At 36.4% G+C, this 14,157-nt stretch overlaps 1 protein-coding gene and 1 long non-coding RNA gene across 5 annotated transcripts in view; one reads left to right on the top strand and one right to left on the bottom strand.

The window, feature by feature from the left end:
- The window catches only part of LOC120346898 (uncharacterized), a 36,289-nt gene that overhangs the window by 8,559 nt on the left and 13,573 nt on the right, over window positions 1–14,157 (bottom strand). The window lies entirely within an intron of this gene.
- On the top strand, window positions 3,934–10,666 carry LOC120346897 (agmatinase, mitochondrial-like). Of its 2 annotated transcripts, none has more exons than XM_078117925.1 (10): window positions 3,934–4,397; window positions 4,819–4,920; window positions 4,984–5,092; window positions 5,941–6,028; window positions 6,216–6,330; window positions 6,448–6,496; window positions 6,981–7,176; window positions 7,640–7,740; window positions 8,083–8,246; window positions 8,539–10,666. In XM_078117925.1, exons 3-10 carry the CDS (start codon window positions 4,995–4,997, stop codon window positions 8,634–8,636), a joined length of 909 nt encoding a protein of 302 aa, XP_077974051.1. In that variant the 5' UTR covers window positions 3,934–4,397; window positions 4,819–4,920; window positions 4,984–4,994; the 3' UTR covers window positions 8,637–10,666. The 2 variants fall into 2 exon arrangements, with proteins under 2 accessions (XP_077974051.1, XP_039272619.1); XM_039416685.2 differs by lacking the exon at window positions 3,934–4,397 and adding an exon at window positions 4,531–4,649.

The following is a 14,157-nucleotide window of genomic DNA, read 5'->3' as shown; positions in this document are numbered from 1 at the left end:
ATCCAAGAATTCACGAATTTCGCCCTAACTGATGCATGTCGAGGGATTTTCAAATCTTCGAATTATTTCAACCTATGTGCCTAGTGGCCCTGATGCCTGAGTGAAAAGAAGTTGGCTGCGATTGATTTGTCAATGAACTTCTTGCCGTATATGTAGATATTAGCAGTTTGGGTCGAAGAGGCGTGAGTTGCGTAAGCTGACCAAAAGATCATGTTTTGACCGAAAATCAGCTCCTATTATTGGTTGAGGAACACGTGCTATATGGAAATTGCAGAAATTTTCGATAGTGTTATCTAATACGAGATTTAGAGCTTGTTGATAATACCATGGTTGGCGGCATACAACTTGGCCTGGAGCTGACTTTGATGACCGTCTGGTCGTATCTTTACCTCCTGTCTATACCAAACTAATTTAATACTTGTTGTTATTTTTTTTATAACGATGGCTGTTATTTTATTTTGGTTGACGAAAAAATAAATCTCTCTGATCGGAGTCGGTTGTAACATTTCGAATGTGTCGAAACCTAGGAAACTGTTGCTAATATAAAAGTCTAAAATCAGCCATTCGTCAGTAATAAAATCTTTAGGAACCTTGATTTGCGGCTTCTTCGACACTTAAGGTATAATAATAGTTGAAGTGGATCTTGATCACGTAGGTATCTCTAACTCTCTGTAGGGGCGTGGTATTGTGTTTTCATGACTCGGCGCGTGCCGAGACTGCGGTTCCTTGACTGTAAGCTTCCAAGTCTCTATTTAAAACGTGTAAAATTTTGGCTGTGCATTGTATTCATCAAATAAAGCGGCAATTATAAAACAATATAAAAATAGCGATGAAACAGTGAGATGACTTAACCCAGTTTGAGGCAGTAGTTTGTTACAGTTGAGATGCGTGTCGCGAGATATACACCAATCAAGTATCGAGTATCAATCAGGAATACGTACCAAAATCGAAACGCGTCAACACGCCACTCGGCCTATCAACGGTCGACGCGACCCGGGCCTAGATGTCGCTATACATCTACCTATCTTAATCATTGAGACGAGCATATCACTCTAGGCAGAATCAATCAGATAGCTGCGGTCGGCCGACGCGGCTTTCGTATGCGGCCTAGCCCATCGCCTGCGCTGACCGCAATATCCACGCATTTGCCAGGCGATGCTGAGCAGAGCGCCATGCGTTTCGTCTACAAGAGCCCTGTCGACCTCCTGCAGTGGTGCCTAAAACCCGGGCATAACTATGCGAGGGGCATAATTCTGCTAGGGCTAGGCCGACTAGCGCTCGGGCCAGGCTCTCGTTCAGCGCAACCTACATAGTCCAGCCAACGGCTCGCTCATTGTACGCGCGTACGGCGTGCGTTTGTACTCGCATCGCGTTTACGACGACTTAGGCCGCGAGACGAGGCCGTTAACTTTCCGTTTCGTAGCGCACATAAAAGAACTACTTGGAAATAATTTTAAAATGTTTCGTAGAAATTTAGTAATAAATAATACCTTGTTCCAATTTCCAAAAGTTGCCCGTTTTACGAAAAAGACGCTTTTACTACAAGAAATATTTGCCACCATCTGTCCTGTATTCTCCGTGTTTCCGGCAACATTGGTCAATGATCGCAGACTTCTGCGTGGCGTAACAATTAAAATTTTATGAGCTGGTGGCGGTCCGATGAATCTCAGTTTGAACTGCTCGCTCTTGTGTTGAATAGCCTTTCCATCGTCTTATTTAGTTATTATCAGTTAAGTTATGCTAAGACGGTGTTAAAAAGTATAAGTAAGCTAATAAACACCTGTAAATTCTTACCATGGATAGCAATTTAAGTTGAACACTAGCTCATATAACGTTGTTAAATAGAAACGGTGCGGTAACTTTAAAAAAGGCTAGACCTAGAAAGATATGCCACAAACAACGATATGGGATTTTCATGCTCGTGAATAATGAATATGAATAATCCAATCACGATTCTCAAGTATTCAGCAGACTTATACCGTAGTAGTATATATTTACGCTTATACTAATGTATAGGCTAGACTACAAAATATTTAATTCAGAAAACAATGATCGTTTTTGTAATGCACGTTTGTGAGGAAGAGGAGAAAGGAACCAATTTTACTGATGTCAGTTGGTCCAAATTAGTAGAGACGACAAGAACCTGGGCAGCAATGATAAGTCATGTAGGAGTTATGTAGTCTAGTATGCAAACACTGCAGAATTGTAGTACATTAGATAAAATACATTATGTATAAGAAGTATTGGTTCCATTATCTTTGAACCCACTTATATTTGCACCCGTACATTTGAACAAATGATTTGCACCCAGGACAATTTCATCTGCATACTTACATTTGCACCCGAACATTTGAACCTGTAATTTGCACCCAGGACAATTTCACTTGCATACTGCATACGAACATTTGAACTCATAAACAATTGCACCCATACATTTGCACCTGCAGATTTTTGCTTCACCCATGAACATTTGCACCCATGGATATTTGTACCCAAAAACATTTGCACTTACGGACATTTGAACCCATGTACATTTGCACCCGGTACATTTGAACCCGCGGACATTTGCACCATTGGACATATGCACTCGCACACATTTGAACCAGCGTACATTTGCTCCCACGTGCTTTTGCACTCGCGTACACTTACACCCATGTACTTTTGCACCCACATACTTTTGCACCCGCGTACATTTACACCCACGTACATTTGCACCCATGTACATTTTCACCCGTAGACGTTTGCATTTACGGATATTAGCGTATGTACCTATACACCCTCAACTTTCCATTTCTTTTACCAACTTTTTATGGTCATTTATAGATATACATACCGTATATAATCATATTATACTTCGACTGTCATTGTCGTCGCAATTTTCGGTGACCGTACTTTTGAACCCACGTACATTTGAATCCACGTGTATATCCGCATGTACCCATGGGTTAGGGTTAGTATGGGTTCAAATATCCGTAAATCAAAAAAATTCCATATGTGCAATAGTATGCAGGTGCAATTGTCGTGGGTTCAAATGTACATGGGTTTAAATTTAATGGAACCCAATTTTCGATATCACACGACACAACCGACAAAATGTTTCACAATTGATGTGTTAGTTCGATCCCGCGCAAAGTTTTCTCTCGCATTAATGCCCTTTCCCTCACAAACAATTTCAAATCTGTTTCTTGAAGCCGTTGCCGCTGCGAAGATGAAAAGTTCTTTTGCAAAAAGAAGTAGGAAACATGGCGCTTACATTTTCTAAAACCTCAAGAGAAAACTACTTACTGATCTACAAAGACCCCGAATATTTTAAGCGAAATGATCGGGTTTCATCAATGCTTTTGATGGGCGCTGCCGCCAGTTTTAGAAATTTCGATGTAGCCTAAGCCCTAAATCGACTGTTGTTACGATCGATGAAAATGTAATGAATGAACTAGGAAATCACAGTCATTCTGGCGACAGCATTAAGACGGAAGTTGGGATCATTCGCTCATCATTGAAAGAAGCAGCATCAGCACCATCGAATACATCGACAAGATATATTTTAGGTGAAGTATTGAATAATAGATCAATAGATGTACTCATGCACTTGCCAAGCAAGTCGACTCTGGATACAATATACAAAGAGTAAAGCGACACCGGGGAGGGGGGGGGGGGATTCAGTTATAATTCAGTGTAGTCGACAAACAAAAATTTGTTTTCAGTTATCTTGATTTTTCGGAGATTCGAAGTAAGACCATCTAGGCTCGTTACACGAGGATATATGTTAGTTAGATAATTGACTTTTGTTCCAGTACCGTAGTATCGAAAATATTATCAATGTAATTCTATTTACTAACAAACATTACCAACACTCACTTCGAACTGAAACAGCCAATCGAAAGCCTCAAAATGTAATTTATAGTTGGGAGGAATGGTAGCGTGTAAGTTTAATATTGACATACCATGTGATTTCGTATTCAGTCACTGATTTTGTCATTCACCAGAATAAAAATTCATCAATTTGGTCAGCTGAAAATTGAACAAGGTGGAGAAGTTTTCGCGGAGCTTCATTTGCGCTTATAGATTCGATGAATTACTTATTACACTGACATAATAATGGCGTAGCATTTGCTTTATTGTGCTCTGATTCATGGTATTCGCACCAGCCTTCGCACGCACGGACATTCATACAACACTGGTACAAATTTATGAGAGTGCAAACTTCTCTTAGCGCAAATGCCCGTGGATGCAATTGTACACAGGTGCAAAAGTATGCGGATGCAGCGTGATATTCTGTAAAATAATAAGGGCAGAAAATAGTAATATTTGAACAAATGCAAAATAAATCTGATATCGGCTTCATCGTATGGCAAATTGAAGACTCTAGTGTCAGTTTAGGTGGAATATAGCACTAGGTAGGTAATAAGCAAATTGTTCAAAGAGAATGGAAAAGTTAAAAAAATGTATTCATTAAACAATTCAGAAATTTATCGGCAGGCTTTTCACACTACACCTAGATTTTTCATAAGATAGTCTCAAACGTGTTTTTTGGAACTTTTTGATTACAGTAAGATTAGCTTTCTTAGCATAGTTCTTATTCCATATTACATTTCAAAGTACAAAGAACATGTCACACAATTCTACAAGAAAGTGTCATCACCACACCGGTGAGAAAACTTATAGCTTTATCATAGCACATTTGTAATGGAGATATTTTGAATTTGTCAGTGGAAATGGAATTTTGTTAATATTTGCCGAGTTCTAGTTCATGGCGGAATGAAATATTTTTAAATTATTTTACATTACCAAGAATATAACACATTGAATTTGTTATAGCTCCTGAACACGTCCCAAAATCAAAAATTCTTCTGTGTGAAAATAAAGTGGAGAAGAAGTTTAATGAACCAACAAGTGCTAGCGAATTGGCGTTCCCTGCAGGTAATTTTAAGCGATTTCTTTAAATTTTATGCAAATATTGGTACAACGTTCTTCTGTAAACAGGTATTGCAACTATGCTGAGGCTACCAATTGCACGTAACACGGATGGCCTCGATGCTTGTTTCGTAGGAGTTCCAATTGATCACGGGACTTCGAATAGATCTGGAGCAAGGCGAGTGTACATTGTTGTTGAAAATTGTTCCGATATACTCGACTGGAATGTCATCAATACGCACGTTTGTTTAAGCATAACCATTATATACTCTGAGTGCATCAGTTCTATTTTGTGGTTGTTCTAACATAATTCTTCTCTATTTTTTTGAGAGGTTTTAAAATTATTTTGAGCAAGCTTGCGTAAGTGCCATTGGTGTTAATAACTGCAAACAAATACGCGGAATAATGAATCCATAATCGTGAATGTTCGTGCGCTGTGGCTTATTGCGTCCGGTGAATACCAATATTGTATGGGTATGAGTGTATATGTATGGGTCACGCCTTAACAGGAAAAAATCGACACCGATATAAATACTATCTCAAATGTCATCCAATGATTGAATTATTAGTCCACCATATTTTGTTACTACCATTAGATACCTGTTGATTTATCTAAATAGGTCAAACCAAAACTGGCTTATAAATTGCTCATACTAAATATCTCTACTCACCTTCGGCCTTTGTTGATATTGCAAATTAAAAGCATTTTGAACACATAACCGGAATAGTTTGTATATTTTCCTAATAACTAAGCTATTTTTCTATTAACTAAGCATCGTCCATGCATTTCCATTTGTGCAATATTTTGCTGTGAATTTAAAATACATCTTTGCACTTGTCTTCGCACCTTCATTATATTAGCTATATCATGTATGAATATCAACTATTTTAAATCGTTAGGGTTGCGTGAATATACCAATGTGCGTAATTGATCACTGACTTTTACGTAAATGATGAGTACAACGAGAGTGTTTTAAAAATAATTTTTCTCTTGCAAATATTCATCCAACAAACACCGTTCTCCAGATTTGGTCCGAGGCAAATCAGATCAGAATCGGTTATTGTTCGCAAGTGCAATATACAAGCCGGCGCTGATCCATTTTCGTCAATTCAGGTATTTAGTAGTAAAAGATTGCTTTATTTTACTTCTTTGGAATTTAATCAAAAACCCATCAAATCTGGGCATCCAACGGAATTCTATTTGCCGTTTGTTTGATGGGAAAATTAGATTCTGGAAGACTGTAGAAACGTAAAAACTTTTTCAGGTACAGATCATTTCTAATAGTATAACTCACGAACAGGTTGCTGATATCGGTGATGTCCGAGTGAATCTTTACAATTTGAAGAAATGTTGTGATGATATCAAAAAACAATATGAGGAAATAATAAAAAATGGTTGTCGTCCATTGTCCATAGGTAAAAATGTTCTATTTTGTATTTTGAAAATATGACTGTTGTAGTTTAAATTTTGTAACGAATAATTTTTTGATAATAGGGTATTGATTTAAATATATTTTTTATAAACACACACAGGTGGAGATCACACTATATCGTATCCAATTTTACAGGCCATGGCAGAAAAGTGAGTATAACATTTAATATATATTGAAATTGTATTATGAAGTATTGGTTTATTTATTTATAGCTTTACATACATACAAGTGTTTCTCAACCGGAGTCCATACTGTACATTTTTAAAAGAATAGTAGGTATGGTAAGGAATGGTATATCGAAAGAGGTTCTGGGAAAATTTATTCCCCCCGCGTGATAGACATAATAATAGTAACCTAATAGCCTTCTAGCGACAACAAGAATGTTAAATACTGAAAATTTCAAAGCAAAAAGGGCAGTAGTTGAAAAGCGAAGCAATTTTTTCAACAACAACAACTACAAGAATAATACTAACAACAACAACATAATAACAAAACTTCTTGTCCAATAAATACTTCCTCTTAAATAGCCTTAAAATTCCTACCTGGAAAAAATCTTGCAATATCAAGTTTCGTAGTTTTGACTGAGATATTGGTCGAAACAAGCTTTTTCTAGTGACTTTATTTTTAATTTAGATATGGCCCAGTAGCTATGGTGCATGTGGACGCTCATTCGGACTGCAATAGTTTTGCTAATGGCGAAAAAATCACTCACGGGACTGCATTTCGTTTAGCAATAGAAGAAAACTTGATAATACCAACAAAAGTTTTCCAAATAGGACTTCGAGGCAGTGTGGGAAGTTTAGACTCGTTTGATTGGCAGCTAGATAAGGTATTAAGTTGGATTATAATTGTAAGGTTGCTAGAAGATAATAAAATTTTATCGTGTGTGTATATTTTTAACAAGCACTCTTTGTTTAAGTAAATATTCGGTACTCCCGTAGTATGTGAACCAAGATGGCTGACACCGGAACGTAGTATTTGTACCAGGTTAGGGTCAGTCCATAATTTCAGGTACAAATATTAAGGGAGTCGCTTAGCTAGTCTCCGAACACGTGATAGAACTAAAATAAGGAAAATTGGAATAAAATTAGGACCTAACTCTAACCTGGTACATATACTATAGGATGCGGTTTCCGCCATCTTGGTTCACATACTACGGGAGCGCCAAATAATCCTATTGATTATAAATAAATTTCATAGTACATATTGTTATGATTGTGCAAAAAAGAGTGGAGTACTTATATGCCTTACAAGGTTCCAATAACAAAAGCTATTGTTTATTTATTTCTCAGGGCTTTAGAATGATCCATGCCAAGGACTTGTGGTATAAATCGTTGACGCCGCTGATGAAAGAAGTAAGAGACGTAATAGGAGAAACACCAACTTATATTTGGTAGAGGATTATATTATTTTTAATTTATATATAAAATATTGTAAATTGAATTGGATCTAATATTGTGATTCTACAGAAATTCAAAATGCACCGCTCTCAAAATATATTATATATACGTTTAAATATATTTATTCGTTACGTAATCATAGCTTAAATAAATAAGGTAGGTTCAAGACTGATAAAACACAAATAATAAAAAGTTTTTTTTAATTCATAAATAAGATACTGCAAGATTGTCGAATTATTATTTTCTAATTAATTAAATTCCATTGAATACATAGCACCATGGGACACGAAATAAACGGTGAGGTGTAGCATCAATAATTTCAATTTATTTCGCAGTTTCGATATAGACGCATTGGATCCCAGCGCTGCTCCGGGAACTGGATTTCCTGAAATTGGTGGATTAACTACTTCTCAGGCACTAGAAATAATTCGAGGTTGTCGTGGACTGAATATAATTGGTGCTGATATGGTGGAAGTTGCGCCTCCCTACGACACCACTGGTGAGTATAAGAACCCCTTTTCAAATATATATGTCAATTCCGCTGATGATACATCACCATGATAACAAATTGTGATGAACTTTTCCCAAGGTGACCTCGGACTGGCGGTGTAAATACTATATAGCTTTATTTATCTTTTTGAAATTTCGTGCCCTTTAGTTTAGATTAATTCAAATTATCTGAATTTTTGAACGAATTGAAATCATTCGTTTGAACCCAGGAGTTTTTAAATGTTTAAACTCGATCTTTCAATTTTGTGCATAGAACTTTAGGGGCTTTTTATTTTTGACAGGCACAACGGCGATAACAGCAGCAAATATATTGTTCGAGATACTTTGCGTGTTGCCCGGAGTAAAATACCACGAAACTCCTGCTACAAAAAAGACTTAACTTTTATTTATTGTTTTATATTTGAAATCAATTATAACCCGAATGTCTCTGAAGTAACAAAAATTGAGATAAACTGTAATTCTCCGTTTTCTGCACGATTGATTTATTTTTTCTGCTTCCATTTAAAAATATATATTCGATGCTCTGATATCTCCTGTGATAATCAACTGTTTAAACATTACATCTCTGATTAGTGGATAAAATGTCCTTGTGTGGGATTGAAAAAAATCCATCAGACGCATAGCTATCCACAAATAAAATTTAGACTAAAAACACTCAAATGACAAATACTACAACACTGGGTTGGACAAACTGATACCTATGCTCCTAAATAACAACATTTTTTTTCACTATGGAAACTATGGCGTTTACGAGACCGAACAGTTACTTAATAAGGACACCAGAACTGGATATGTTCCCAACAATAACAACACGGAGTAATATTGAATGCGACTCAGTAATTTTGGTTTGCACCGAAAACGATATGCTTACATAGCCGCAGAAAATAGGGCCGACAGCCCTTCACGTTGTATCCTTTTTGGTATCCATATGCGGAGCACTGAGTACAAACATACACGAAAAACAGGACGAAATAACGAGCAGTACGAAGGAAGTTTGGAAGCATAAATGCCAAAACGGCGGTGAACAACTGATCCCAACAGGGCTACGGTAAAAAGCAGGGGTGGGCAAGGTTTTTGAACCACGGGGCAAAGATTTTGCCCACCTCAACTGGCGGGACATGTGAGTGTGACGTAAACAGTTACATGTTGTGAACAATATTTACAGTGTTACAACAGCAAAAGTGGAAACTAAACTAGAAACTAAATTTAATCGCAATCTCATCAAATTCCTTAAGCTATTTTTTAGCTGAAACATCAAAATTTGGTTTTACTTTGGTTGTGGCAGCATGGCGCGGGCCAGATTTGGCCCGCGGGCCGTAGTTTGCCCATGCCAGGTAAAGGGTGAGCTTCTCTTTCATTTCTGTGGGCCAGTTGAAGGCTCTCTCGTTTCGACTATGGACTACCAACTCTTTTGTGGCGTGTAATTTATTTCTGTTTGTATAAACTATAACTTTTGTGAACATTTCTCCCGTATAGGTTATTGTGTCTTTTCTGAGATCAATCAAAAACACTTATATCTATTCTGTAATCGTCCAAACAACGACATTTTCTAAGCACGAGATCCACATTGGGCCGCTTTCGACTGTACATAAACAAACTAAAGCATATTTACCCTGGCTTGGCAGAAATTTCCACCATTATTTGACAAGTAAACCTGTTCTCCACAATTTCACTCGAACATTACTTCTGCCCAGTGATCCCAAAATATATACCACGCCCTAATTTGGAATCACTCACTAATGAGCATACTGCTTCTGTCGAGTAAGCTTATAAGAACTTGATGAAAATGAAAGCTAGAAATTATGATATCCAAAACCAATTGAATATTCAAATAAGCTGGAAGTTCGTTTTATTTGATATAGTAAATTCTTGCTTTCAGTAAACTTTCGAAATATCTGAATTTGCAAATTGTCGATTTTAGGACCTAAATTTGGCATCAACCAAGCAGAGCAAAGCATGTGTTCATCAAATGCATGCAAAAATGTAAAAACCAATGATCCTAATATTTGCGCTATTTCAAATGTGATTGGAGCAAAAATAATATATACAGAATATTGTGATTTTTCAGATAAAGTTGTTTTCAGTTTGGAATATATTCTAAACATAAGTCTTTTTCACTGCTTTCAAATATGAAAATACCTATTTTTTTTTTTAACTTTGTAGGAGAATCAATGATCTCCGAGTATGGGTGGTCATGAAGCACATTGTTTAATCACACCTATTGAAACAACCAAACTATTTTCACTAATATTATAGGTAAAAAATATTTGAATGACGCGTTTTCAATGAGAATGTTAGCCGAACGCGTTGATATTCTGTAATGTTTGCCAAAGCACGTTTAATGAAATCATTTCCCGATTGTTTCAAACTATCAGTGGTATCATTTTCTTTGAAATGATTGCATCAACCATACACTAATTACATGGATAAAATAAGACTGTTTGGTGTTTGCAATTAGTTTTGTGATGATCATCTTTTGTATTGTATAGGCCAGGGGTGGCCAACACGTCGATCGCGATCGATCGGCCGATCGCCACGTCTCAGCAGTCGATCGCGTCTGATATGAAATTTATTGAAATGCCCCCCAAAATTGTCTCGAACCAGTTGTGTATTTTGCAACAGGGAGAATACAGTACTTTACATGCGCAAAATACAACATACCACATACTGTATTTGAGTTTGGGCAAGCCCGATAAAGCATATTATCACGTAACAAATGCAAGTTTTCCGCTGCCAATGTCTACTAAAATGATGTGCCGATTATCGCGTGTCCAGACTCTAGGCCAGGGTCTACTCTATTCTTGACTAAGTCTAGAGTAAACCTTTGTTTAAAACAAGCGAATTCATCGGTAACAAAGGACACCTGCTAAGCTCACATGTCGTGAACAAAACTTTGTGCAATCAACCAACCGTGTCAGTTGCGAACGGTACTCCTTTCCCTGAACAGCAATGCCTCGCAAATTTTCGTTACTCCTTCCATCCAACAGACAGCGATTAATACACACAGCAATCGATATTAGTTTAACCGGCCATAGTCAGAGAGGTGGTCATTTGTACAAAGCATGTGCTAAATAACATCCCCGGTCACCGATATGGATTGATGTCATGTTTATTCATCCTATTTCATTTTTTGAAAGATCACACGAATTCGCTATGAAAGTCGGCATCCCGCTATTTTGAGCCATAGGTTGACCTACTTTATAATTCAATAATAGTCATATAAAAGGTCTGTTATAAGCTAATTTAAGACCTTTTCTTCAAACTCCCTACACAATCATTTTCATTAATTCAAATTATGACGCATTAAAAAGCAAGATCAAATTTATTAACATTAATTTCGAAGTAAGAGTTACGAGGAAGAATTCACCTACGACTGTCGCTAACAGACGGAAACGATAAATATGAGAAATCTTTCAGTTGTGGTGATTTTTTTTCTGCGCCTAGCATATCAGTTCAATTCAAGCGCTTCAAAGCCGTTTTTACGTTTAGAAACGTCAAACCAGATAAAGTAAGACAGGTGAATAATGTATTCTATGGAAATTTCCAGAGAGTTCAGGCGGGAATATTATTTTGACCATGTAGAATTGCTATCATTGCCGATTTATTTAATCAGTATATTTGATTCAAAGCAACACTGAGTATTCATGAAATGGCGATTTTGCAAAGTGTTTTATTCATTATTCATGATTTAATAGGAAAATACCACACAAACGCTAGAAATTAAAATCATAAAAAGTCAGCTATTGTTAGCTTTATAAATATTTTCATCACAGGGTCAGTAATGATATTATTGTTCGCTAAAAACTCGGACCGTAATTTACAAACTGTTATCGAACCAGATGATGAGATTGAAATAAAAATAAAATGTTTATGAATTCACTACTTAATAGTGTCTTTAATATTCTCGCTGATGTGAACTCATAGTTCGGCTTGAAATTTAAAAAAAATTCAATGTCTGCCGCTGCGTGAGAATTATTGGGATAAAAGTGCTTTAAAATATAGTGCAACAATAATTAAGATGTCGGCCACTGAAACGGTCACGATGACAAAAAAGAATCCGCGATTGTGACAAAATTAGACAGTTAAAACTCCGCCTTGTTACAGAGTTTTCAGTCTTTAGTAAGTTTCTATTAAAAAAAAAATATTCAAATTATTCCATTAGAAAAAATCTGATTTTGTCCGTCTCTAATCACATGTAGGTAAATACTCATAGAATGGCAATAAAGAGATTAACATTGAATTACCACGAGTAATAGTTTCACACATTTCATGCACATTCAATCAATGTTTTTATGCATATAAACAATTGTAACACCATTGATGCTCGCGAGTTTTACTTTTCTCTTAAAATGATTTCTCCATTAGAAAAAATCCGATTTTGCCCGTCTCTAATCATGTGTAGGTAAATACTCATAGAATGGCAATAGAAAGATTAAGCGGGTATATTCTTGAAATACACATACCAAATATTCACCAAACGACTACAGAGGGAGGCGAGCTACACGAAACTCTGCTGGAATTTATTTAACAGACGTCTTAAGTCGTTGTAAATTGTACGATTAAAGCACTTACCGGTATTTAATTTTACCATAAGACCCCCGTTGGAAAAATCTTGGCTGAGCGCCTGCATGTGGCATCTGTTAGTTGTGTATGAAATGTAAAATTCTGTATTTGTGTGTTCCAATTTCAATAAAATCAAATTCGTTTTTTGGTGCACCATCCAGGTGGTTGCATACAAAACAAAAAATATTTGGTTGCGAGAGTTATACATTAGATGTCTGTAAACCGACGTTGAATGAATGTAATGAAAACCCAACAAGAACATATAATTAATACACAGATGTAAAATATAAACATTCAATAAAAAAGTTATTATTTAGAGAGGACAACATGATCGTACAATTCTGCCACATGTTGGCCAGTGAGATGATAAATAAATGCTTCCCGTGTATTCGAATCATCAACTTTAGCGAATTGTTGTTCTGCAAACAGCAGGGGTGCAAAATATTTCTGTCCAGTGATATACTCACAAATATTCTTGGCAATAATATCATAACCTGGCATATCAGTGAGAAATAGTTGCATTTAATTTTTGACTCTGGTCTAAGTTCGATTTATCGAGAATGAATAGATAATATTAAATATCGCAAAATGGCATGTGCACGTGCTATTTGGTGATTTCGCAAATCTGTGAGATGCTGCTAAAAGTTTCTTCTTAATTCAAAAAATATTGGCCTAAGTTTACATTCGTTACAAAAAACAATGCCGTATTGGGTATCAGAACTTTCTGAATGGCTCCAATAAATAAATTCACTACGGAAGGACCGAATCCCGTCAAATTTGCACTAGAAAATCGAGTACTTTGGTCGCAATTCATCGATGTCATCGACAGTCACATGACCACTCTCGTTTGAAGAAAGGCACTGCGTTGTATTCGGACATCTGGTTTCAAAGAGGGCACCAGCTGTTTTTGTGGGAGAAGCGAAATCGGTGTGCTTGTATAATAATCATATTATAAACAAGAATTTTTCCGTTAATGCAAAAGCTTTATCTCAAATGTATGTACCACATAGATTAGAATTCCAGCAAATATCATTATGTAATGCAAAATTGGGTTACAAAAGTACTAGTACGCAACTTATTTGCACTCACACGAAAATAATTGTCAACTTTGAATTTTTGCCCTTTAAAATCGGAAAAAAGTGCTATTTCGCAATCGCAAAAAAAGCGCTATTTCGCAATAAAAAAAGTTGCGAAAGTGCTTCCCACTTTTCGCAAAAAAGTGTGCTAATAGTGAACACTGATCCACATGTGAATATTTAACTTTCAGGATCAAATCATTTTTAAATAATTTACCAAAACCGATGTCAAGCGAAAACCCAAATATGGTTCAATTTCGC

This window comes from Styela clava, chromosome 11 (assembly GCF_964204865.1).
Source record: "Styela clava chromosome 11, kaStyClav1.hap1.2, whole genome shotgun sequence".
In the NCBI taxonomy this organism is placed as follows: Eukaryota; Metazoa; Chordata; class Ascidiacea; order Stolidobranchia; family Styelidae; genus Styela; species Styela clava.
This window is presented reverse-complemented; position numbering and strand designations above follow the sequence as displayed.

Coding starts and splice junctions, on each gene's coding strand:
- LOC120346897 (XM_039416685.2), top strand. CDS start 4,610: ATGTCACACAATTCTACAAGAAAGTGTCATCACCACACCG. Junction 4,921..4,983: donor CGAATTGGCGTTCCCTGCAG/GTAATTTTAAGC, acceptor TTCTGTAAACAG/GTATTGCAACTATGCTGAGG. Junction 6,497..6,980: donor TTACAGGCCATGGCAGAAAA/GTGAGTATAACA, acceptor TTTTTAATTTAG/ATATGGCCCAGTAGCTATGG.